Source organism: Clarias gariepinus, chromosome 13, assembly GCF_024256425.1.
Source record: "Clarias gariepinus isolate MV-2021 ecotype Netherlands chromosome 13, CGAR_prim_01v2, whole genome shotgun sequence".
Lineage (NCBI taxonomy): Eukaryota > Metazoa > Chordata > Actinopteri > Siluriformes > Clariidae > Clarias > Clarias gariepinus.
In genome coordinates this window covers 32,759,729-32,787,459 of record NC_071112.1, presented here as the reverse complement: position 1 = coordinate 32,787,459, position 27,731 = coordinate 32,759,729, and the positions used below count along the sequence as shown (strand labels likewise).

At 42.1% G+C, this 27,731-nt stretch overlaps 1 protein-coding gene across 1 annotated transcript in view; it reads left to right on the top strand.

The window, feature by feature from the left end:
- The window catches only part of ush2a (Usher syndrome 2A (autosomal recessive, mild)), a 213,367-nt gene that overhangs the window by 153,550 nt on the left and 32,086 nt on the right, over window positions 1–27,731 (top strand). The window contains exons 49-57 of the mRNA XM_053509206.1: window positions 838–1,059; window positions 9,413–9,636; window positions 10,705–10,939; window positions 12,845–13,042; window positions 13,798–13,952; window positions 16,604–16,802; window positions 22,252–22,359; window positions 22,561–22,744; window positions 25,164–25,321. Coding sequence (XP_053365181.1) covers window positions 838–1,059; window positions 9,413–9,636; window positions 10,705–10,939; window positions 12,845–13,042; window positions 13,798–13,952; window positions 16,604–16,802; window positions 22,252–22,359; window positions 22,561–22,744; window positions 25,164–25,321 — 1,683 coding nt within the window. The remainder of the gene's footprint in view (window positions 1–837; window positions 1,060–9,412; window positions 9,637–10,704; window positions 10,940–12,844; window positions 13,043–13,797; window positions 13,953–16,603; window positions 16,803–22,251; window positions 22,360–22,560; window positions 22,745–25,163; window positions 25,322–27,731) is intronic.

Genomic DNA, 27,731 nt, shown 5'->3' with positions numbered 1-27,731 from the left:
ATGTTGTACGCTTTGGATCATGAGTCCTTCCTTTCCTTCTCCATGTTCATCTCCTTCCATCATGTTGGTAAAATCCATGATGGTTTAATCGGTCCAAAGAATCTTGTTCCAGAACTAATCTTACCTTTCTGTTCTCGAGTCTGATCAGTGGTTTGGATCTCGCACTGAACCCTCTGTATGTACGTACAGGAAGGTTTCTCTTGACGATGAGACACCTACAGTATGTTCTCCAGGTGTTTATGACACTAGATGATTTGAAGCGTTTTTTTTTCTTCCCGAGGAAACAATTCTGTGATCACTTCTTGCTTTCTTTGTTTTATAGATATAACAGATTGCTAATTTGTCCATGCCTGATGCTTTCTTTATCTCTCAGAAGGTCTGTTTTTAGTTTTCAACCTAATGATGGCCGCCTTCACTTGTATCAATTCCATCGTGTTTTTATTGTTTTTTTATTTCAAATCCTTTGTGGCGTAAAGAGGCCATTTTATGAAAAGTCACATTACTGTCCAAATACTTATGGACTTAAATGTTACAGTGATTAAAAAAAAAAACATATTTCTATTATGTACTATTATATCTATGCATTAAATGCAGGAATTATGTTTCCTAGTTCTTACAGTATTGCATGTAAGATTTCATTTTTTCGTTTCTTCGAGAGGTGATTCTTGATTTAGATATTTAGATATTTTTTCCCAGCAAGAAGCCATGGGGGATAAAAACTTTTGCATACAACTCTATGACACAGTGACTTAGCAGTTTATTTTTTTTGTTCCCGGTCACAGACTCTCATTAGTCTTGGGGGTTTACGGACTCTCTTCTCTCCCGCTCTCTCTGTAGGTGATGTGTGCTGTTCGCATCCCGGGCGCTCGCGAGCGTCCGTCGGTTTCGGCGATTCGTGTTGCGGTTCGACCCCCTTCTCCTCCGCGGCCGGTCAGATCTGCTGCAACGGGCGGCTTCATGACGGCTACAGATCCCAGTGCTGTGGAGGAAAGCTGGTCTCTAAAGAAGCGGTATGCTGTGGAGACGCCCTCAGAGGAACAGCACACGCCCCTGTTCCAGGTAACGCCTCCGAGTTCCCGCGCTGTAGGGTGAGGAAACAGAATGTAGCGTTTAGTGTTTAGTTTTGTTACGGTGAATTTAGTGCACAAAGTACAACAAAGTAAGACAACAGAAAGTGAATGTAGGACAGTGGAACTTCCCACCGGCTTCGTCTGAGCCCTAGTCCTTGGTGACTTTCTAATGACAATGTGGCAAAGTGTCAGAGGAGCTGAACCCTTCTGGGGTCACTCAGACTCCTCCCCTCTACCCCGCCGTGCCATGCTAAAGCGGGCACCTGGGCACAGATGGACCGAACGGGCACAGGCCCCCAGTGTCAGCCATCTTTGTCAGGCTGGATGATGGAGATGCACACATCCACGCACCAACCAGAGTCGTGCCAAGGCCACAGCACGCTCCCAGGATGCAACAGAAATAATGGCCACCATGAGGTCAGTGACACCAGTGTATTTATCATGCTAACACCCTCTCCCAGTCCCTTTCATGGCACCTCTGGGATGGACTGCTGCAATAATTTCAGCTGTTGGTTAATCATCTTGTGCATGATGTGCAATTATTCAGCCCTGTCCTTCTTCTCTTTTTTTTTTTTTTTTGCTTTTTTCTTTTGAGTGTCCTTAGGTACCATACCATTAAAAAACCCAAAATATTCCTAATGCTAATATTATAGTCGCTGTTTCAACATTGGGCTTCCAAACCTGAGTTCCTCGACACTGCGATGTCTCCTCTGCCTTTTCCGTTCCCTCTCTTTCTCTCTCTCTCTCTCTCTTTACTTTAGTTCATCTTCTAAAATAAGTTTGATGAAAAAGCCATCCTTCATTAAGGCCTGGTGTCCTGGAGAGAGCATATGTTATGATGAATAGTGCCGTTAGGACGCCTAAAGGCCATTTGCCCGTTAGGCTGGCGGCCGGCGCGCAGTACCGCGAGCTCACACCGCGTCCGCCGCACACACTCTCAGCTTGCTCTTTTACCGAATTAGCTACTTAACCTTGATAAAGACACTTGCGCCTGCGTAAGACTCCATTTTCCGTATTAGAGATATTTGGGAAGGGAGGGATGGAGTCCTGTGGCAAAATAAGTTAACAATCTAATAATGTATAGCATCTGTTCTGGGCAAAGGTCAGGTAGCTTGAGGAACGGAGGAAAAAAATTGTACAAGGAATCGAAAAAGGGTAAAATAATTTAGTTTAATTAGTCAGAAAAATGGCTTAAATGAATAATAAATTCTCTCCCATTACAGCTAATTAACCTCGATGTGTATTGTTTATATTAACAGATAAATTACGTCCATAAAGTTGCGTTTTTTTCCTATGAATATCTTGTAATTCTTTTTATCTTCTAAATTATAAACCTTAGATTCAGTCTTGTGTTTGTTTGCATGTTTGTCTCTCCTGATGTGTAACTTTGCATCGCTCAGACTCAGGTATAAACATGCATCACACACTCCGCCAGATTGAGGGAAAAGAGACCTTTTTTTTTTTTCCAAGGAGGTCCTGCCGAGCTCCAGCTGATGGCAGAGAGAAATGTGATTACAGAGTCCCCAAAGTACGATCTATCACACATTACACTCCATTCTGTCAGGAGCCGTGGCTTGCCAGTGGGAGACAGCTATCAGCTGTTTGAAATGCTGCCCAGACATTTGCTTAAGATCCAGCGTGAAACCAAAACACATTCCTGATGGAAACAAGGAACTCTTTTAAACTAACTTTTCCCTTCATTTCATTCATTTTAGCAAGTATGGTAAATAACTGTAAAAAAAAAAAATAATAATAATTTTAAAAAAGAGTCTGTATGATGATATGAATTATTGCTGATTTTTGTTTTTTACGTTTGAAAATGAATTGAATTTATTATTCAGATAAAATGTGCACCTGGGAGGAAAGGATTTGCATAATATATTACCATATGAAGTGTGTTTGTGTAAAGTTTGTGTTTGTGTTACACGGGGCTCTGGCGGAGCTTTGCGTTGCCTCGTATCAGCGTGTGTGCCGAGTTCTGCGCTCGTATCAAACACTCAAGGTTAACTCTGAATATTTTGCTTCTGTTTAAGCGTTAAAAGCCTGAGAGAGAGAGAGACGATGATGAGGATGTGTGTGTGTGTGTGTGTGTTTGTGTGTGTGTGTGTGTGTGTGTGACGAGAAGTAACACTGAATCATGAAAACGGCTGTAATGTCCAGAAAAAAGTGTCATAAACACACACGTTCTCAAGGACACGATGGCCGTTTGCAGTGGAAGTGACACCGCGGTTAAACGTTTCTCTGGTTCAGCCGCACACGTCACAGGACGAGTGTTTAATCACACTCCATGTTGCTCTTAGTGTTCTTATTATCTTCTCCTGCCAAATGCAGATGTTAAAGCCGAGGCCATGCTCACGAGCCCGAGTCTGCCTTCAGAGAAGGAGCGCGAAGTCAACGCGTCCTCGTAAGGACTTTAGCTTTAAGCTTTTCTGTTAAGTTCTTTTAATTGTCTCTGGTATCCGTGAGGGATTAGCAAATCTTGCCATGTGAGCGGAATGTTTGCTAAACACTGCTAAAGAAGTCTGATTAGCGCAGAGGCAGGCAGCGCTGTTAGCATTAAAAGTTTACACTTGGGCTTTAGTCGAATGCTGTGGAGTCTGTAGCGTTTAAACGACTTTCTGTTTTCACTGCATTAAATCGAAGCAGGTTAGAACAGAACTGGACTACACGTCTCTTTTGGGCGGCTCGATTAAAACAAAAGTCATAAACATGATTGTTTTGGTCAATAATGAAATCATGATTATTTAACATAACTGTTTATTGACTTTATTTAATTAAAAAATATATATTTGTAACAGTTTTCTTGAATTTTTTTATTTCAGATAAACAAAAAGAGAGAGAGGGAGAGAGAGAGAGAGAGAGAGAGAGAGAGAGAGAGACCACAACCTGGCTGAGAGTGAGGATCAGCAATTGTGTAAAAATATTATAATAAAAAGTATATAATAATACATGAATTACGTAATAATAATCATCATTTGCATTGCCTTTATTGCTTATAGAACTTGTTTTAAATTTAAACCCCATTTAAGATGTTCAATAATTTTATTAAATCTTTAAATAAAATATTAAATGTTGTTAATAGTTGTAAAGTAAAATGTAAGGCATGATGATTCTTTTTCCTTTTTGTTCCTATTTTATTGACCAGATTCTGACCTTCTTCCCTTAAACAATTAGAAGTAAAAAGAAATTAAATTATAAAAATAAATTAAGTAATAATAATAATAATAATCTTTTAAAATAATAAGTTTATCTTGTGTGTACATAACAGCACAGTGAAGTTCTTTTTTCACATATCCCAGCTTTTTGGGGCTCAGGGCCAGCGGTGATATAGCGCCCCCTGGAGGACACAGGTTTAAGGGCCTTACTCTAGGGCCCAGCAGTGGCATCTTGGTGGAGCGGGGGCTTCAGCTACTGACCTTCTAAACAGTAACCCACAGAAAGGTTATAAAAAGTTTATTATATGCTACAGTATGAGTTTTAGTTTTGATCTGTTTTTTTTTTTTTTTTTTATCCGAGTGTAGGGATTCAGTGTTATCTGGCAACCACTGGCAAGTGAAGAGCAATGACTGGAGTGAGAGAAAATACAAATCAGGAATGAGCTCCAGAACTCTCGCACCATAACGAGTAAAATAAATGAATCAGCCGATCGCGGCTCAGCTACAGTCCGTCATCACCAGCTGTTAGCGAGGGCGGGATTTATAACGCGATGAGAAATTCAGTGTGAAATGGAATGCTGCATAATTATTATTATCTTGTTTTTATTATAGCTGAAAGTGAAAAAAGTCTTAATTTGATGTACAAATGGGTTAATTGCATGGCCCTGCTGTACTGTACATTACATCTCCTTTCTATTTCCTCCTGCAGGATTCTGAATCACCTGAGTTTCCCTGAACGCTTGTCAAATCTGTCAACTAACAATATTAATGCATTACATCACAACCCGTACCGAGACTCCTCTAAAGCGATGCTTTTATATTAGTATCATGTCAGCTCCGCCCGGGTGGTCTCTGTGATCTGGTTAATCAAAAGTTGACTGGTTTTATGATCTTTTAGTGTTGGAGTTTTATGTGTGCAACTGTGTGCCGTAATCACTCCATTTCCACGAGAAAGCACATAAACGCAGCGTATTCTGCCTCCTGGCTTTTTCCCCTCCTTCTCCCTCTCCTGTATTTCTCAAATTCCCCAAAGAGTGCTGAAAGTGTTCCTGCCACCCAAGCATTTTCCGTCAGCGGCATCTGTTAATGCAGCCAGTTGATCAAATACATATTGGCAAAGACACGGGGACGAGGGACACACGTGGGATCCGATTTGGTAGAAGACTGTCAATTTAATGTAATTTCTGGTCGCAGCTCCCGCGGGGGACCGAGTATAAATAAATGAATAAAAATAAAATACACCGGTGGACGTGGACGGATGCTCTTTCTGTTTCAAAGCCGTCATGCGATACCTTTTGTACAGATTTTTTTTTTTTTTTGACTGGAGGCTATAAAGGCAGCAAAGTCCTTGTGTGCTCTCTGATCATGACTTTGAAAAATGTGTCTCGCTGTGCTGCTAATGTATTCAGTTTGTATTCAGCGCTTTCATTTGTTCCGTCTCTCGTATCCAAAGGCTGGTGTAAGCCACGGCGCACATTTTTATCAGTTGTTCGTTGCAGACTAAATATTTACTTATCATTAAACGAATGAACCTTAATTCAGGGAGGCTAAGCACCTTATGTTCGGCGCATTCACTCGCACTCTAATGAATGTATGCAAATCCGTCAGAAATCTGAAGATTAGCAAAATCATTTCGTAGAGCTTGGGGTGGGGAGAAGAAAAAAAGAAAGAAAGAACTGAGCGTGTGCTAACAATGTGCATTTATTGAGCTCAGTCCTGATTACCTGCGAGCACCAGATCCTGGCCTCCTTTTCTGCTTTTATTTTATCATATAGAGACAAAGAGGAAAAGATGAAGCGGAGTGAATTGTTTTATCTGACAGGTGAAGGTCGAGTCTAGAGAACAATTACTCTGGAGTTAAGGGGTCACCGTGTCAAAGTTCACGCCACTTCTGTTGAAGTATCATGAAAAATTCAGCGCTGTAGAGGATGGGTTCGCAGGAAACAGGATGGCGGGGCTGTTTCGAAAAAAAAAAAAATTTGTTGAGCTGTTTATCTGCAAGTCATTGGAGCTGAAGTAATACACCATGGGAATTGCCACTGAGCACCGAGCTGCAACATCTGCTGTCCCTAAGTGAGTTAGTGCACGTCAGACATCTTTATGTCACCGCAGCGCCCGTGATGGATGCAGCCCTCTCGAAAGGGAAAAAAAAAAACCTTGCGTAAAAATCTGCTCCGCTGTTTTGGCTGTTAAGTGAAATTACTATTTAAATTAATGGCGCTGTCACGGTTTATCTGTGCAAAGAATGAACGCTGATTAGGGTATTGAACAATTAGCAATTTATCATACCGGAGGCTGATGGTGATTATTGTAGCAATGGTTTACCCATGAAAATAAACCAGCAGTCTCTTCCTCTTAGTCAGACGACAGAAATGGGTTTGGCTGAAGCTTTTTATAGAGGTCCATAAGAAAGTGATTTAAGATCAGCGTAAACAGACACCTTCTGTGTAAACCGCTCGTACGCATGAGAATGGTACAGGAGGGAGGTTGTTCACGTCTCGTCTGTTGTAAATTACCCAGACTAGTAGACTGAGTCACCGCGCCTGATCAATGTGATCTAATTGTTCTTAATTTCATCTGCAACTGAAAAGAGTGTGTGGCAGTGCCATGTGTGAAACACACGATCACTGAATTCAAGAAACACACAGTCACGCGAGCGCTCCATAATGCGCTAGTTAATGTAGTTACGTTAGGCCTTTAAATGAGACGTGTACAGGACGTTACTGCACAGGAAAGTTCTACCGTGGTATATTCCAGCCTGAAGAAAGTACAGCAATACAGGATACAGCGCCCCCTGGAGCAGACAGGGTTAAGGGCCTCGCTCAAGGGCCCACGATGGCAGCCTGGTGGAGCTGGGGCGTGAACCACCAACTTTCTGATCAGTAACCCAGAACCTTAACGTGCTGAGACACTGTACACTGTAGGTCCTAATTTGTATTTTTAAAAGAGTTAAAAGACATGCGATGTGTTAAGGAATGGTTTTACATTTTAAGATTAAACAGGTTTTTGTTTATATGGGGTTTATATTTACTCAGGACACCCGGAGTGTATTCCTGGGGACTCTGGGGACCGGCGGAGTAAACCCTAAATGGGTTGCACACACACACACACGCACACACTATCAGAAATTTGGGAACGGCAGTTAGCCTCATCTGCATGTCCTTGGTCTGTGGGAGGAAACTGGAGTACCCCGAGGAAACCTACTAACCACGAAAATATTCTACTTTTCCAAATATTAGTATTTAAAGTGAATTAAATTGTGTAATTAAAAGTTATTTCTCTCTTTTAATGCAGTAATTTTTGACTAATTCTCCGTATTAAGGAGACGTAATCAGGGTGTAATTATAATACGATGTCTAAAACAAGACTCATTTTACAATAAGCATTTTGTTTTTAATCAGTAACCTTCATGGAGATAAATAAACATGCAGTATATCAGAGTGATATTGTGAGCTTAAACAATAAGGTAGTGTTCTTGTTGAAATGGTGTCTAAGATCGGTTTATTGATTGTTTATGACAGTTTTCGGTTTCTGCTGGTTAAAAAAAATGAAGTAATTTGATGTAATCTTTATTCAATGCTAAGGTTTTAGCCAATTCTCTTAACGGGTGCCAATATTTATGGACAGGACAATTTCTATATAAAGTATATTGCATGATGAATAGGAGATTTGAGCTCAGAGACCGTGAGTTTGTGCAAAAAATATCATCATGAAACTCTACATCGTTTATTTTTTAATTTGTTATAAATAGTCAAATCAAAAAAAGAAAAAACACAAAAACGATCCACAGGAGTCTCCTGTTATGAATTCCTGTCAGAAGTAGAGTCTAGTCCAGGACTAAATTGAACGTGTCACACCGACTGCACGTCTAACTGCAGCTAATACATGAAGTCGCGGCGGCAGCTTCATCCCTCACATCCGCGGCAACGAGAAACCGAGACAACAGTTTGTGTGGACGCAGAACGCGCGCGTGAGGAGTCAGCGGCTGATGCTTTTAAAGGTAATGGGAGAGGATGCAGGGTGATGGGTTTGAGAAAGTGACGCCTGATGGGACGAGACAATCTGATGGCAGCCGAGCGATTTGATGTCCCCATAGTTGACGCCGGGCTTTTGGTTTCCGCACGCTGCGTCTGAAACTCCAGCTGACCGAGACGAGCAGAAACACACACGGCGCTCCGGAAGCCACGCCGCGCGCTGACTGTGTATTCCTGTCTTTCTGTTTCATACATGGAAATAACATGTCCAAGTCACAGCAACTAGAACAGTATCAAGAAATATTGGCACCTTTATTGAGAACAGTGGGAAAATTCTGTTTTTTGGTAGTTTGTGCTCGACGTATCAGATCTGTCGTGGGATTCTTTTCCTCCTGATTGAAACTCTGGCCTTTGAGCTCTTCTTTCCCCCCCTGCAGTCATTCCTGTACACCAGGAACACCACGCTTATGACTTTTTATCCTGACAAATATTCAACTCATGGCCCTGTTATTGTACATTTCCTTTTGGTACATTTTATTTCTGTTATGCTCGATCACTTTGATTTTCTCCAGACTGATAAATGACAAAGGAACTTTATATAGGAAGCCTCATATTTAGTCCTGTTCAGTTTATAATGAGGTTAAAGTAATAATGTTAAAAATTTCATGCAATCACTGGTTTGGCCCACACGTGTCTCCACACATGGTGTAGTTCAGATTTTTTTAAAGTCTGTCTTAAATCAGAATTGAGGATCATATGAGTACATTCTAATATCATTTTAGGATTAAACTTTATTGTTATGTTTTCCTGCTCTGCACACACACACCGTGATGTTCGTCACCCAGTACACTAAGTAATAGGGGCCAAACATAGCTAGTTCTGGTTAGTCATATGACTCTTTCTGGGGAAAGAAAATAGTTAAATTTGTACTAAATACAACATAATTTTTAAAGATATCAGCTCAGTTTAGCTCAATTGAACTGAAGAAGCTCCATGTGAGTCTCAGCTGAACTTTGGAATGTATTTTCGCTCGGAACAAGGGTTGTGGAATTTGGTCCCAGTTACTTACCGAGACCAAGACTTATTCTCATGTACATATACCTCGATTTTGCTATTTAGATGCCGTTAAATATAAATATTGTTTAGTGATGAAGATGATGATGATGTGTATATATATATATATATGTGTGTGTGTGTGTGTGTGTGTGTGCAGGAATGGCGTGTTGTGGCGAGCACTACATAAACACATCCACCACGTTATGTTGCGCCGGCCCAGATCAGGGTCCGAGAGCCCACGTGCTGGAGAACAGGACGGCGTCTCTGAAGTGCTGCTGGACCGAGCTGATCGAGCAGGACAGGGAGTGCTGTAACGGTGTCGGGTTCGACCCGAAGGTGGCCGTGTGTGCAGACCGGGCCCCTCATGGCCTCGTCATCATGGTATATCACATGACTGACATTTTTACATTTATTTATTTAAATATTGAGCATCACGTTAAGGGAAGGAGTTCAGCAAAATCAGCATCACGGTGATCACGTCTGGACGGTAATTTTACTGAAAAGCTGTTTTCTAACAAAAAATCTCCGTTCAAAACTTAAATCTGTAGGAATAAATGTATAAATTTCACAGCAGCCCTTAGAGCTCTGTTATACGTGATCGTTAAGTGTAGAGGGTTTCTCTTCTCTTTTTGTAGTAAAGAAAAATAAAGACACATTAAAGCTAATCCAGTGATGGAAACTCTCAGATTAGCGCTCCTTCATCTGCAACGCTCTCGGTTCGACTGATATAATTAGCCTTAGTGCTGAATCGTTAGCGGTGCTCTGACCCACAGATACAGCGCTGATGGTAATAAGGCTTACATGTTAATATATGTTAATAACACTGATACAGATCACGCTCTGGACGAACACTAGCCAGGAAAGGTCCGGCTGATTAACTTTGCTCCGTAGTTTTTATTTACAGTGTGCAGCACATCTGGATAGTGCACCGCACATCTGTTTTTATGGTGCCAGGTACAATAAAAAAAAATATTATGATTACATATTCCCTATGACATTTACTAATATTATAAAGTAACTATGAACAATATAAAGTTCTTAGGGAGATGATTGAGGTGTGTTTTTAAATTTCCTTGCAGGTGAAGCATGAGCCAGCATAGCGCCGCTAGCAATATCGATCATACGTGTTCTTTGGCACATCAGGAAGCTGCGTGAGAAATATGAGGCGGAGATCCGCGATGTACGAGTCTCTCCAGTCAGGACGCGAGAACTTACACTTTAACTTCATTAATCAGATTCGCTCGCTGTAACATAACGCAACTCAGCATGAGCTCGGCAGGCAAAGAGAGAGCGCGCGAGTGAAGAAACGCAAACTGTCGTTAACTCGTCATTGCGTCATTCATGGGGCCTTTAGCGTACCGTGACACTCAGAAGTCAACTGCAAACATGTCAGTGATTGTGTGTGTGTGTGTGTGTGTGTGTGTGTGTGTGTGTGTGTGTGTGTTTTAGGAAAAGTGTCTTCCCAGCTCTCTTTGTCCCGCGTCCGCTGCCTCAAGCGCCTACTGCGGTGTGTGTGATTTCAACCCAAATTTCTTCACCTGTACCTGGATGCCGGGCGAGACAGACGTACCCACAAACAACACAACATCATCTTTTAATTCACGTGAATCAGCACACACACACCTCTGCCCGGCAGCTGATGAGCTCATTTACAGCGGACTGGCGAACAGATACTATTTTACAGGTAGAGCAGGAACACTCTGACTGTCTCAGTGGTGTCTGGTTTCCTCCAAAATCAACACCAGCATTTAAAAAAAAAAAAAAAACACGACCATGTTTTTTTCCTTTTTACGCAATTCATATCCTCATTGTTCAGGTTATTGTTAATCATCCTTAACCGGCAGCTGAAGCGGCTGCTCGGCTTTCACATTATTTATCCGGGTGACTGGAGGGCGAGCACGATCGCTTCTTTCGGCACGTTATTTATTCGGTTAGTTGTGTCTGTTTAATCAAGACTAATGCAAGAGTTCAGCGGGGCTGGCTGGAGCAACCAGAGTGATTCTAGTCAGCGCTGTGCCGCCATCTGGGCACGAGCGGCTAAAGCTGCGGTGGCCCCACGCGCCTCCAGATGTTCTGTGCGCCCCCACACTAACAACCTGCGTACGAGTGACACTGAGCGCGCTCAGACAGATACCTCGCAGGTATAATCCGGGTTTTTTAAGCTTTGTGAATCTTTTATTGGAATCGTTTAATCACGGGACACTGACTTCTGATTTTCCAAAGGAAAATATCTTTATAAAGATATAACAGCAAGTTTTATGAGAGGTGTGTGTACAGTGTGTGTGTGTGTGTGTGCAGGGATGTGAGGTCCTATCCACCATTGCAGGTCTCACAAACCCATTTAAGTGATTTACACTAATGACACCCCCCCTTCACACACACACACACACACACACACACATTTACACCAAACAGTTGCTGCACCGATAAAGAAAAACACTGCAATAAACACGGGGTCCCAGGCCAGTCTTCAAAGCAATGCCTTGTTTCCGTATGGAGAGGAAGATGCTTCCTGACGCTTCACCGCTCTCCTGTGGGTTCATAAAGTAATCGGACCACATTTGGCCTCAGTTCAGCGATCGCTCGTAGGAATGCATTACCCAACCGTCTATAAGCCTTACAATGTTCACAACACAAAAATGTCGCCTAAACAAACACGGATATAAATTAGCGTAACTTCTTCCTTGTGGGGCTGCTTTCAGGGGACCAAACAGGTGGAAGTCATCATTGTGATCGTGACACCCTCGGCTATCAGTCCTCTGTGTTTAATCTGAAGTGTAGTCTTTAGTTCGTCAATGAGCGCCTCACTGTACCATTGTTGATTGTTAAACCTTTTTCCTGATGGGGTTCCAATACTTTTGAACCTTTTGAATCCCAGAAAACTGTAAGCGCTAATCAATTTTCCAGCTGATGGTTTGAGTTTTGAACCTTTGCTCAGTCTGTAATTGAGGATGTTTCCGTTCCGTACTCTGCAGTTTACTCTCAGACTCGTAGTGATGAATCCGTGCCTCATCACCAGTAATGATTCTCTTTAAGAGACTTTCACCTGCCTTAAAATATTGGTCTCAATTTTGTTAAAAGTTATCCAAACGCTTCTGTTTATGCTTTTCCGTGAGTTGTTTTGGCACCAGGTACACCCTCAGACCCTCAGAAAAAAATTATAATAATAAATAAAAAATTTGCTGCACGCTGATCTTCTTTCAAGTAATCCAAAACGAATGGGCCGTCTATTCTTGCTCGCACCGTAGTTACAAATAGTTGATGTAACACATTCACACCTGCACAGCAGTGACTGAAAAAATCAGAAGCTTTAATATAACCGGAGTGCGGATTATTTTTGACTCACCCTCTTATAAATAAACTTCCCTTACTTCACGCGTCCCTGGAACCCATAAACAGTAAATCTATGAGTTAATTCAATGGTTTGAAAGGCAGCTAGCAGGCGTTGTCACTTCTGAACTCGAGTGATGTGGCTCGAGAATCGAGGAACTGTTCAGAGAAAAGTTCAGGAGTTTATTGAATAAGAAGTTTGGTTGCAAGGACCAGATGTGTGTGTGAACATGTTTTATGGTTTTGCATGCGAATTCAGACACAAACCTGGAGCCCTACACCACCTACGAGTACAGAGTGTCTGCATGGAACAGGCGTGGCCATGGGTTAAGCCTGCCATCACGGGTCACTACGAAAGAGGACGTACCTCAGGGTGTGCTGCCCCCCCACTGGAGCCGAGTGGGCCTCCGGGATGACATCATCCAACTTAACTGGTCTTCGCCGATTAAGTCTAACGGTAACTTTTATGTGATTTTTTAAATATATATATATTTGATGATTATATTTGTAAAAGCTGTTGTTGTATTTTCGAATTACTGAAACTGAAACTTGCTGCCACCAGGATGTGATTGTTGGTAACAGATGAGGGAAGCTTTAGCTGTGCCATTGTAATTATGTGAAAGTCATTGTTGCTGTAGTAAATGCTAGTCTTCTTACGACACACACGCTCCATCCTTTAATCACAGAGCCGCTTGTTTGGCTAATCTGTGCTCGCGTTGTGATTTCCTACATTTAGCCTCATTCCGACGCCGAACCGGGATCGACCCCGTGATGAGGATAACCTGGCGGGTGGGTCGAAGTCTATCCGGCTGATTGATGTAGCAGCGCGCATTGAGTTACCGTACTTAATCTGCATCTCCCAGCCGAATAATTTATGAATGCCCAAATTCACATGCGCATAAACATGGCGCTAAGTAGAAATAACAAGCTCCATTTGAGCGAACTTCTGGACCACTTAAATATGTAAAGAAACACGTTGATTGCTCATTAGGGCATTCTGCTCTTTAATCAGAGGCCCAATCTGCTGTGATTTTTAGGCGAAGTCGGTCCTGCGTCTCCGCACTCTGACTACAGAGACACAGGGAGGTAGAGAGGAGAAAGAGCGGTAGAGGAGTAAAGTTAACACTTAAACCCTGTCCTCCTCCACAGCTCTACTCTTCTTCCCTTCTCTTTCGAATTAATGTGTGTCTTCATGTCTTTATGTTGCTCCAGGTGAGATCAGCCATTATGTGGTTCTGCGTGATGGACGGGAGCGTTACCGTGGAACCGAAAGCAGCTTCACTGACGCCGGAGGCATTCGGCCCTTTCATGAGTACACGTACCAGCTGAGAGTCTGCACTACAGCCGGCTGCGCAGACTCCACCAAAGTCAGTCCACTATTATTGCCTGATCGATAATGTATGATCTAAGGTTTGTGGTGGAAACACCCAGCCATCGCACTCACACGTGGTCTCATGTTGTTAGAGGTGAACAGTTGTACAGAATGTCTTTGCAGGCTGTAGCATGAACTGAGATTCCCAAACCTGTTCCAGCACCATAATGCACAAAGCGAGCTCCATGAAGACATTGTGCACCATGTGTGGATTCATGGAGTTTGCAGATGAATGTGTTGGTCAGGTGTCCAAATAGATTTGGCCATAGGGTATAATGCACTATACATGTTATAAATACAATAGAGCGGTACATTGGATATACGAATTTAATCCATTCCGGAGGTTCTTAAGATGAAATGTCGTATTATGAAACGCTTTGTTCCATAGGAAATAATGAAAATGAAGATAATCTGTTCCAGACACCAAAAAATATGACCAATATTACGAATTTCCAACACTATAATCATATTTTTGCATATAAAACAATCAAAACATTTAGTAAAGACATGTAAATGGAGTAAAATATGAAGTAAATAAATATTAAACCTCACTTAACCTTCATTTTTGATTCCTCTCGGCACCGACTGCTTTGATAAACCAAACCGAAAGCGACTCCCTTTTCTTCTTGCTACCGTCCTTGATAACGTTCTTGGGACCCGTCGTGCTACTGTATGTCTTTATTGAATCTTTAAAAAAAAAAGTAAACTTGCTCTGCTTGGCTTTTCACTGACACAAACAGGTTTTGACCAGCCCCCGGACGTACGCGCAACTTAGCCGGCGTTTGGTTGGGCTCAGTTTGGACATTTGTATCTTGAAAATGCTTTTCAGGCCAAGGCAACCTGGTGGTTCAGTACATTCAGGTGGTCAGCTACCTTCATTTTATTGCCCCATAACGTTACTGAGTCTAGACCTGAGTAACTGATCAACCCCAGATCATAACACTGTCTCCAGAGGCTTGTACAGTGTACACTATGCATGATGGGAGCATCGCTTCATGTCCTTCCCTTCTCACCCTGACACGCCCATCACTCTGGAATAGGCTCAGTCTGGACTCATCAGGTCACATGACCTTTCTCCATCACTCCAAGGTTCGGTCTTTATGCTCTCGAGCAAACTGAAGACTTTTTCCTGATGAGTGTTTTGTGTTTAGTCCTAATTACACTGTGTGTGTATCTGTACTGGGCAAATTTTATGATGCAACTTTGCCAACTGTTTAAGTGATCATGGACATAATTTCAGATTCCCTTATTTGCAGAAGAATAATTTAATAATTCTTAAATGACGAGCTTTCTTTTCGAAAAAACAGCAGCGTTTTGTTGTTGATTTTTTTTTACCTCATTTCTTGAATTTGGGACTTGTTTAAGGACATGCATACATTTAAATTACTTAAACATAAAACATATTTTCCTTTTTTTTTTCTTTTATATAAACCAACCGTGAGAATGCAGAAAGTTGCCCTTAGTTGAGACTCCTTACAAAACCTTTGAACTATGCGATCAGTGTGGAGTCGCTTAATTTATCATTTGGGTCAGGAGAGAATTTTTTGTTTTATTAATTTGTTACCAAGTAACATTATTACTTCCACTGTTTTAAATAAAGTTACTTACAGACCAGCAACATCCAGATGGAATGAAGGTCCTGGTTTAGTCTTTTTCTGTCCTGTGCTGAAAGTTTAGCATTTCAAAAAAAAAAAATCTTCATTTACTTCTTCACTTCCACTGAAGGTTTCGGGTTGTTTGCGTGAAAAGTTCGTAAAGCTCAGTTTTGACCCGTTATTGTTCGTATTTTACCTCTCATCCCTTTGAAGGTATAAAATTAGCGTGATGGAGCCAGAGCAGAACTCCTCTACCTGGAGATGTTTGTTCTTCCGGCCCCAGCCGTGTTCCTGCTTTCTAATTATGAAGTGCTGAGCCGACTGGATGTTTCCGATAGCGGCCGTGTGGTTCTTCAGGAGCATCTACAGTATCTAACCACATCAGTGTTATCTCGCTATAATTGCTGTCTGCGCCAGATGAAAGCACTAACTCGAGCCTTTGCGTGTCCCGTTCGAGATCGGGTGATTATTGTTCTCCGAGGCGTACTCAGGAAACAGGAGAGAACCGAAACAGCACTTTTTGAGACGCACTCAGGATGCGCCGTTGCGGCTCCGGGCCTCTGATGATACTTTTCCGTCTCGCTCGTTCTCCTCTTTCTTCCCAAACTTGGCAGTTTTTAAGTGAGGCATGGTGGAGGGATTAACTTGTACACCTGCAAGCATTACCCAAACAGTTGCAATTATTTTGGGCCCCAATACAAGGTGAGCAATTACCTGCCAGGGCATGGGGGACCCGAGGAGGCTGATTTAATCTCCGCGGACACTCTGTGGGCTCACAGAAGCACATCAGGCTAGTGCCTGGGTCAGGCTGCAAACAAGCAGAGACCGGTGGGGGGGGGGGGGGGGGGGGGGGGGGGGGGGGGGGAAATAAAAAGAAAGAAAGAACCTTAACCACCTCTCCCTGCCCTCTCCTAATAGTCTGCCACTCCTAAAGACAAGAACCGAAACCACTAGTGACATTCTATTAGAGAAGGATATCCAAGCCTCCATTAGGGCAAATTGCTCTGTAATTCCTTTCTGTGTGTGTGTGTGTGTGTGTGTGTGTGACTAGGTGGTGGCAGTGACTGTCCAGGGGGTACCAGAAGGGGTTGCTCCTCCAGTGGTCAGCGCTCTAGGGCCCAAAGCTCTTCAGATCAGCTGGAAGGCCCCGTCTAAACCTAACGGCATCGTGCGAGAGTATCGGATTAACCAAACCGGAGTTGGACTCATCCACACACACACGCACGGAGAGATGGAGCACAGCGTCCAAGGTATCGCAGTGTGTATTTTAAAGTGATATTACACAAGTGTCTTAGAGCCACTAAAAATCAAGTTAAAGTGTTTGAACAGACTCGTGTGTTTGAGGAACATGTCGACTGCATCATGCTCAAGCTAATTTCTAAAAAAATTAAAGTACTGGTTCTAAACTTGATGTGTGTGAGTGTGTGTGTGAGCTGAGAGTGAGTGATGAATCTATAGGGCAGCTGAGAGTAGCCACTCCCTCACACCTCCAGCAGCAGCAGTAACGGTAACGGAGAGAAGAGGGAGTGGGTCCAGCGTCCCCTCAGCGCAGACAACCCTTTATTTATGCACGCTGTTTTCTGGAAGCAATCTAATGACTGAATTTACACCTGATTCCCGCAATGAGCGTGCTGCCCTGCCCATCAGGCGCCAGGGCCCCCGTGATTTGTGGGGTCTCTTTTATATCTGCCCAGGAGTGGAGCTGCGATTCTGGCCCCGAGCCATCCGTTGCTGGGCCGGGAATTTGCACGGGGACACACACGCACGCACGCACGCAAACGCACACACACACACGCTTTGCTAAGCCTAACCCATGGAAACAGGCAGCTGCACAACACACAGCTTTTCACACACGCTGAGAGAGTGGCTCACTGTGGAGAGTCAGATTTCTGCTTTATTTTGGAATCATAAGAGAAATATAATTATTGTAATATAATGGACTAATTTGTGTAATAATAATAAAAAGATGATTGATAATTGTAACACATCACTGTTATTATTATTATTATTATTATTATTATTATGTTTATATAAACATGTATGGCTAGTATTAGTATATTTAATATTAGTATTAAATAAGAATAAGAAATGTGTTTTATTAAACATTATTATTATTATTATTATAATTATTATTATTATTAATAATAATAATAATAATAATAATAATAATATTGTCATTGGTATGCAAATGTTTATATGTTTTGCTAGAACAGAGTGAGAATGATACCATTTGCAAACAGAATGTGCTGGTAGTAATTGACCTCAGCCTTGGAATAAGTTCACCTTTTAAACCATTTTACCTCTATAATAAAAAAAAAAACTATTTTACTAATAAACCATTTTATCTTTTATAATGATACTAATAATAATAATAATAATTTGCATCTGTTTAAGTAGCAACAACAACATGCATTTAATTATTATTATTATTATTATTATTATTATTATGCATTTGTTTATTGAAGTATATATTTCTTGAAAAATAATAATGATACACTAAAACATATTATTTCTATGATTGTTATGATTTTTAATATTATTACACCAGTAATATATACTTATATTAACATGTGCACAATAATAATCCATAATAGAAGAGTATTTTACTACTCCTACTGATAATAATAATAATAATAATAATAATAATAATAATAATAATAATAATAATAATACAGCAGTTCTTTCATTTGTAAAACATTTATGTAAATGTCTCCATGCAAATAGGACATATGTGCTTTAAGTGTCCCTCTCAGGAGGAAATATGATATGCATAATTCATGTGGAGAGAGATGATGGGGAAAAAAAGCCAAATGCTAGTCGTTCCTCGCTTGCTGACACTATCAATGACATGATTATCAAATCTGAGTGGGGCGCATATTTTTTGGGAAGCGTCTGATCTTCTTCCAGTCACAATTAATATGAATGAAACGGCATGCTGGGAGCTTGTCCTGGGAGAGAGAGAGAAAGAGAGAGAGAGAGAGAGACGGCTGTGGGAACGCTGAAAACACACGCAGAGCGAGCCGAGGCATTTGGCTTGACTTCCTTTGAGACACTGATATCCGTGGTAAACTGCCTTCATTTACTGAAACCATAAAAAAAGGAGTTTTTGTAATATTTCACTTCTTTAACATAAGACTTTCATCAGACACGAGATCTGATAGGAGTTTAGTCGGATGCCATGACGTGTTAGGTCTCTAATGCTAAATGATTTACGGAGCTGCTCTCATGGTTTCCTCTCCGTCGTGACTCTTCGTCGTTCCTCAGACATCAGGCTGGAATGAAGTCCTGGAACGCAGCTCATGTTTGTGTACAAGCTTGAAATCAGGGTTCCTCCAAAGCACCCAAGCAGATCTCTGCTAAGTAAAGATATTCCAGCGCTGGGGCTCCCACGCTTTCACTGTCGAGGCCCTGGAGCTGACACACACACACACACACACACACACACGAGGAGGGGCATACAGTGCCAATCAGTCGCTCTGGGATTCTGGGCGTGTCACGATATCAGGGCAGATTTTGGGTTTTTTTTAGGGGGGGAGAAATACAGCACATTTAGGACATGTTGAGAGACAGCGGCAGGCCGTGAACTCCATGCTGCATTTATTTATGTTGAAGAAAAGAGTCTTCTGCGTCCCAAATGTGTGGATTGATTGTTTTATTAGAGACATTCTCTCTCTCTCTCTCTCTCTCTCTCTCTCTTCACACATTTATATTTCACAGCCTCTGTGCTCAGGACCCTCCCTAAGAACAATAACAGAATAAATAAAAGAGCCACTTTGTTAAACTGCATTGTCCAAAGAAAAAAAAAAAGAATGGAAGAGCTGATAGCGGTGTTAGATCACTGAGTTCCCTAAAAAGTCGTCTGAAATCATTACAACTTTTTCCTTAACTGAGTGTTTAACATTTAGAGAGTCTCACATTTAGACTTTGAATCGACTTAAACACAGCAGCTATGTGTGGAGGTGTGTGTGTGTGTGTGAGTGTGTGTGTGAGAGAGAGAGAGAGGGAGGGTGAACCAGAGTGAGAATGATACCATGGCACATTTGCAAACAAAATGTGCTGGTAGTAATTGACCTCAGCGTTGGAATAAGTTAACCTTGACTCAGGCACTCAGAGCATCTTCAGACGAAGCGCCGTGATTCCTGCGAAAGTGCCGCTGCACAACAGTGCCCTTTTGTTTAGACTTAATTGCCAAATTATCTGCCTAAAGATGAGAGAGAGAGAGAAAATTATCATGACTTCAAGACTTTCCCAGACTCTTACAGTCAAACACTTACAGGCTCATTACTTTTAGAAGATGCACAAATTAACTGAGCTGAATTCACTCAGAAATCAACAATCAAGAGGAAATAATACCTGATTAATAATAAAATACTGGAAATACTTTTCATTAGCTTGTATACAGTAAGGTTCTGAAATGTATGTACAGATATACAGTATATATTTATTTGACTGTAAGATATACTGTGTGTATAGAATTATATTTATATAATAATAATAATAATAACAATAATACAGTATGTATAATACTCGAACCTTGATGACAATGTTGAATCATATATTTTTTTTAAAAACATGCCAGTAAAATATATTAATAATAAATAAAAATATATTTAAGATGACATTGTTATTTAAAACTTTAAATGTTAAAATAATATAACATTATGTTCTGTTACATTTTGTTAAAAGTACATAATTCTAATGATAATGATTTTTATTATCAGTGCATTTGAAGATATTTGTATAAAAAAAAGCCATACATTTTAATGTTTGAAATACTCTTATTATTTAGGGTATTTTTGTTTTCCTTTTTTATGACATTTTGCTGGATAATAATTTTCCTTTAAAGCTCACACACACATACACACACACACACACACACACACACAGAGAGGCAGTAATTTTTCTCAGTATTCTTTTCAAACGACACACACCTAAACACCTCGATGATTTAATGTGATCCGAGCTCTAACGACTCGCCCCCCCCCCACACACACACACACACACACACAGACCCCCCCCTCCCCTCCCCCCCTGGTGCAGACAGAAACACCAGCGTTCAAAGTCACCGGTTGGTCGTGCTCCGAGCTCGGGCCTGTCCCACTCCGGTACAGAGCTAATCTTTCTCTGTCACAGAACACACATCTGAGTGGCCGTGTTGTGACACATGAGGGGAGCGAGGAGGACGAGACGAACCTCAACCTCCTCTAAATTCTGCCCGAGCGGGGGCGCGTGGGGGAGGGACGGAGCGCCGGGGAGGAAGCCGAGCCTGTAAAGAGGCATCGCGGGTCATCTCGGCCGTCACACGGGCCCCACAAATCACTCCGTAATACCCTCCAGATAGGTGGAGGGGGGAGGGGGGAGGGGGGGATTAATAGTGTTAAAAGAAAAAAAAAACTAATTCATCGTACACATGAAGTCAGCTCTCAGATATTTAGGCCCGCTTTCCGGATCTTTCTCCTTCGGTCCGGTCGCTTTAGGGAGGACGGACGCGCAGCCATCATCTCCTCATATTCACTAATGCAAACGGTAAATGGCAGCTTGTCAATAAACGACTGTTTGCTGTCATTTATTACCGCGCACTTCCTCCTCGCACCGTACAGAACAATTTGGATGACAGTTACGGCGTTGTTTCACTTCGCGTTAGTCTCGAGCCGCAAACGGCCCGCGTGAGAGCGGAGCGCTAAAATGAGTGTACACCTCTTATTTTATTGTTTTGTTCTTTTATTATTATTGAAGTTGCATATCTCTGATTAATCAGACCTAGAGCGCCCCCTTGAGTCAGCTTGAAAAATGTTCAAGTGAAAAATTATAACTGTTCTACAAGGAGATGTTTGCACATTTTAATGACGTCATACAACGGGCTAATTAAGAAAAATAGAGGTTGCTGCAGAGATTTTTGCGCATGACGTGTGTGTGTATAATATTCATAGTAAAGTAAATAATTAAAAATGAACATTAAAATAAAGTTGGAACCAAAAGGTAGCATGATAAAGGTTCAGGATCACGGCAAATAATGTTGTGATGAGGTTATTTGCCATGCCAAAACACACACACACACACACACACACGCGCACGCAGACATGGCGTGCATGGCAATAGCGAGGCCGAGCTTTAAAGACAGTGTTCAGCGGCTGTCCCTTCGTGTTTAGTATGCTCGACAGAATTCTTTACTTAACCCAAACACAATTCAGCGTTCTGAAAACATTGATCTGTGTTGGGGTTAAATGAAGGCAGACGGACGGAATACTAACTAACCTGCAGCTCCTCCACCTGCGAACTGCAACTCCTTCATCGGAGCGCGATTGTCTGAAAGAAAGCAAATATTTCAAAGACAGAAAAAAAGTTATTTGTCTGGTTTATGAGACGAGAGGATCGCTGTTGTGTGTGTGTGTGTGTGTGTGTGTGTGTGTGTTAGAATCGTGTACTATTACTGAGGGATTTGTTTTAAATATTTGCAGCAGTTTAAATTTATATTTGTAAATTGTACACACACACACACACACACACACACACACACACTTACAAATCTGTCAGTAAGAGAGTAATTTAATTACAGATCACTAATAATTATCTGTTTATAGTATCTAATGCTTGAAGAAAGAAAATAATCCTGTGTGTGTATGTGTGTGTGTGTGTGTATGGTATTACTTATCTGAGTGTATCCATGCTGGCTGTGTGTGTGTGTGTGTGTGTGTGTAGAGCTGCAGCCTTACACCAACTACAGCTTCGTGCTGACGGCGTGCACGGTGGCCGGCTGCGGAGCAAGTCAGCCATCTATGGGCCGCACGCTGCAAGATGCACCAGAAGGTTAGTGCATTCACACACACACACACACACACACACACACACACAGAGCACCCAAAGTGTTCATCATTTTTTTTAAATAGATCTTTCATTATCTGCCACTGTATTTCCTTTTTATTTATTTCTCAATTTTATGTCAAAGGTTCACGTTCCTGCTTTGTTGTTGTTGTTGTTGTTGTTGTTATTGTTGTTGAACACACACAGGCGTCTGGCTCGCACCGAGGCACGTCACGGTGAACAACACGGCCGTGGAGCTCTACTGGAGTCGGCCGTCGCGACCCAACGGCCGTCTCACCCGCTACCAGCTCCTGCGTGACGGAGAGGGCGTGTACACCGGCGGCCCACAGGAGAGCAAACACACAGACACCCAGCTGCAGCCCAACACCAGGTCCTGTCTCTCACACACACACACACACACACACACATCTCGAACACACAGCAAGCAGCTCTTAATCCTCTGTGTTTTATTTAATACCTGTTCAGGAGACACAGAGAGACAAATCATTAGAAAACTTTTTGAACGTGAGCAGGACAATGATAAAGAAATGAAGGTGTGTGTGTGTGTGTGTGTGTGTGTGTGTACACCAGTTACTGAAACAGGATGAGTAAAAGAGTAAGAGATTTAGATGGGATCTTTTTGTCATAATTATTCAAATCATTTATTTTTTATTAATGTATAACTATGAATATTTATTATAAAGCAGATTTATAGAAATGATGGACATTTAAATAAAATATAGAAATAAGTTGTGATTAAACCTGAAGTGCTTTATTATAAAGATTAATTAATAAATGAATTCATAATTATTCATTATTTTTTACCTGAAATTGTTATAGATTCTATTGAAAGAAATTTGGGTTTTTATATGTTTCGATCAGTTAGAACGAATGTTTAACAAAAATTATATAAATAATCTACTAATCATTAATTAGTATTAAAGATTAATGATATTATTATAAAGAAAATTAAACACATTTACAGAATATGCAATAATTTGTTAAAAACTGTTTAATCATTTGTTAACAAGAGCAAATAAAAATCCAGAGTGTAAATCCATGAAAACTCCTTTAATGGTTGATTTTTTTTTTGCAATTTGTTTATAATGAATTTTAATAATTTACATTTAAATTTTCTCATTTGTGTTTAAAAATGTTTAAACGATCCAGAGTGCAAAAGTGAAGTCAGTATAGAATGCATTGATTTTTTTTTTTATCTGTTTAAAAACACACACACACACACACACACACACACACAGCCTGTATGCATACGGATTGTGTTGTTTATGCAATATAGAGAGTAAATATTTGAAAAGACGGCCTGCGTCCAATAAGCAGCTTAAGATACAATATAAATCTGTTTGTTTTCATTATGTTATCTATAGAGAGAGAGAGAGAGAGAGAGAGAGAGAGGGAGGGAGAGAGAGAGAGGTGAGGTAATGCCCAAGTTATCATTCAGAGCTTCACTACTGACTCCTGGGTGTGTGTGTGTTTTCTATTTTATTTTTTTGTAAATCCCGTCGGTCCATGTCTACGGCACATATCTGACATGTCAAAACCATCCGTGAGCTCTGATTGGATGGTTTGTTTAGGTCACTGTGTGCCCCCCCCCCCCATCCTTTTTTCGTCTTTGTTTGTACGATGGCTTCAAAGAGGGTCGCGCCGAGGCATGACGTTTAATTTGCCGTAATTCCAGATGACCTGCCAAAAGGCATTCCCCTCTCCGCTGCTCGAACCTTTTCTCTTTCCTTTGTCCAATTTAGCTCGGCACAATGGCGAGCGCTCGCTTCATTATCCGCCGCGACTGTAGCGAGGCGCGGGACGCAGCTAACCGGTGGGCTGTGCTCATCGATTATTTATGACAGTGTTGATTAGCTGTCACGTACCTCACCACAGTGGAAAGTCTGGCTGATGAGTGAAATATTAACGCCCACCCCCCTCCCCCAATCCGCCCCTAAACATCTGAGCTAACCTGATAGGAGCACGCGGCTTCCTTTGATGCAGCTCTGATGCACTGGCCACTTACATCTTACATTCATGCACAGACACACTGCACACACACTGTTGTCGTTTTTTATCCCGACAATCATAGTGTGTTATGTCTATCCGACTTTCTCTAGTTTTAATTTGTGTAACTTGCCGAGTGTGAATCCGTGTGTGCGTCACAACATGTTTGTGCCACTTAAGTCTTATTACACACTTTTACACACTCTCTAACGAGACATGTCGTGCTGGCTCAGCGTGAGCGCGTGTAAAACGTTTCCAGTGGCAAATCTGCACCGCTAATGCACTTTATTGGCAGTGATGAGAGCGGGATATGATTTCTGATGGCCTTATTGTAAAGGGATTGCGCTGGAACAATACTTAATGGCTGTGTGTGGAGTTTATGGCGAATTAAAAGCCTGGAATGTTCAGAGTGACCCGAGACGGACCTCTGCACCGACACGTCTCGCTGTTAAAAAGCTAAATCTATCTTGTGAAGTCATGTACATGTTGAAAGAGCTTTCCTTTTAGCGTTTTATAACCCGCACACACTCACACACACGAGCATGGCATTCATATGCATGTGTGTGAAGTATCTATCAGGCCTGTGAAAGATCAGCGTGGAGGCTCTGATCAGCATTGCATTAACACCGTCATCTGTTTAATGGCATCACCCTTTATCGATCCACTGGGAGCGTTAAGCGGGAGCAGGAAAATCAACACCGAGCCTTCAGTTAAAGTTCTTAACTTTTTTTTTTTTTTCCTATGAGTGTCAAATTCAGAAATACATGAGTGTTTATGCGTCCTTCACGATCGTGTTCCTGCAGATACGTGTATGAGCTGGAGGCCAGTACGGATGCTGGGAGCAGCGTGAGCAACCAGTACATCATCCAGACCCCCGCGTCCTCCCCGGAGAGAATCCCTGCCCCGTATAACGTCAGCGTCTTGGGGCCGCGCTCTGTCTTTGTCGCGTGGTCACTCCCAGGTAATGTTTTCACCCTAATGCGTGATGCACCTTCTCTGTTTATCAGTCGTTCAGCGGTGATTTATCTGCGCTTCGGCCAGAGAGAGAGAGAGCGAGAGAGAGGGTGAGCGTCTGCGTGAGGAAATTTACGAGGAGCGTGGCGAGGATTGTTATGTGAGTCAGCCGCTGGCTTGACGTAGCCGGGAATCAATTAGCTCGACATTCAAACTCAAGTGGCGGATTTTCTAACACTGGCGTGATTTACTGAGGGGCTGCAGAGAGTCCATGCTGCGTGTTGTAGCTAATGCCTTCAGCTTTACTCGGCTGATTTGTTTTTGTTGTTGTTGTTTTTACTTATTTCATTATTATATAGTTGATTCTAGACTAAGGTTTTTGCATGTTTTAGGAATGATCCGTCACCCTAAAGTGTCTATAAAACTGTGTAGAAAGATGAGCATTGTAAAAAAAAAAATTCTTTAATAAAATGGTATTTTTTCATATAAAATTGTTGAAAAGTGAACACTGGTTTCGATAGACCTGAGTCAGAACACACCGTGCATGGCAGTGTAGCTGCAGCTCGGCCCGAGTGCCCATGCTGACCCGTTTCCTCCACCAACAGCAGCTCCAACAATGGGCACCTGAGCATCAGAACTGGACCACAGAGCAATAGAAGAAGGTGGTCTGGTCTGATGAATCATGGGTGTCACCTATCTGGAGAAGTGATGCACACACACGCAGTCGTCCACATGATTCATTAGACCAGGATGCACTGTGGGCGGAGGCAGTCCTGATTTTAATGTGGATTACTCAGACACGTCCCAGCTACTTTAACACTGTTACAGACCAAATTACACCCCTTCATGACTTGGGGTCACCTTGAGTTCAGGGTGTAGATTTGGACTCCAAATTCTTTAGATCTCAATCAGATCGAGCGTCTTTAGGACGTGCTGGGAAACAAGTCTGATCCATGGAGGCTCGACTTCACACCTTATCTACAGGACTTTAAGGATCTCCTGCTGAAGACTCGGTGCCACACACACACACACACGCATTCGGGGGTCTAGTGGAGTCCGGGCCTTGACGGGTCAGAACTGTTTTGGCAGCAAAAGGGTCGAAATGGCTGAATGGTGTGAGTAGTGACAGAAGCAACTCATTCTCTAGTTAAATCTGCATGTGTTTTCTCTCTCTCTCTCTCTCTCTCTCTCTCTCTCTCCGTGACTCTCTGTAGTAGATTTTGTCAGTGTTGTTTTTTACTCTGTACCAAATCTCTAGTGTTAAATGTCCTGTCCTTGTGACGGCCCTCAGTGATTCCTCTAATCTTTGCGGTGGCAGTCTGCAACCCACTGGCCTCCGCTGATCAATCAGCGTGTGTTTGCGTTTGAGGCAGCGGCGGCCCATCTGCAGGGTCCCGCTGAGCATTGTGGGGCTGCCAAGACCGAGCGTTCTCCCACCCAGAGAGCGGGAACACAAACAAACATGCGTGGGAACAAAACAAACAACTGCCCCCCTCCTGCCCCCCTTCTCTCTCTCTCTCTCGCTCTCTTTTTCTTCCGCTTCATCCTCAGGTTGTGCTTCCACAGGGTCTGACACAATCTCATTCCCATTCAAACCCTGCACGCTCACACCTATTACACTGTCCACCTGCTAAGCATGCATGCGTGTGTGTGTGTGTGTGTGTCAGGAAGAAAAAGGGAGCAGGTATGTTTTTGGGAAGCTGTTCATGCAATGCGAGTGTGTTTTTGTGTGTGTGAGAATATATATATATATATATATATATGCATGTGTGCTACCTTCAAGCAGGCTTGATTGTCTGCCGCAGATGGTCCATCTTTTGTTATTATTGTCTCATTAGGCCTCTTCCGTATGAGAGGAACCTGTTCAGAAGCCTCAATTACACCTTAAAAGCCCTTAACTAGACCCCGTGGCCACCGAAAACATTTACATAGCCTGGACCGTTTATCGACTTTACATTCTGAGGGGCCAAAAAAAAAAATCTATGGCTTTAAACTACAATCTCTCACGGTTGGTTAGGTCCGAATACCAGATCGGCCGTGGATCCGCGAGGCGCGCCTGCATCTGACGTATCGGATCTGATAGCGCATTCCTTTTTCTTTCCTCCGCGCCATTATTTCTTATTAGACTCTCATTCGTTTTGAAAGTGGGGGAAAACTCCAAAGTCCGTGATTAGTTGTAAATAATAGAACTTAAGGACCTGTGCGATTGAACTTCCCTGGCAGGGGAGCGCTGATCAAAGCACTGTCTAATTTGAGTGGGGTTTGTGTCTCAGGCAAAAGACTACATCTGCTAAGGGAGGTGGCAATGAAGGAAGTTGAATAATTTAACTTTTTCATTTGTAAAGATAATCAGGCCGCTCGGAATACATTGCAGGCCTCATAAATGTTGAATAACCTATCAGCCTCTAGTTGCTGTA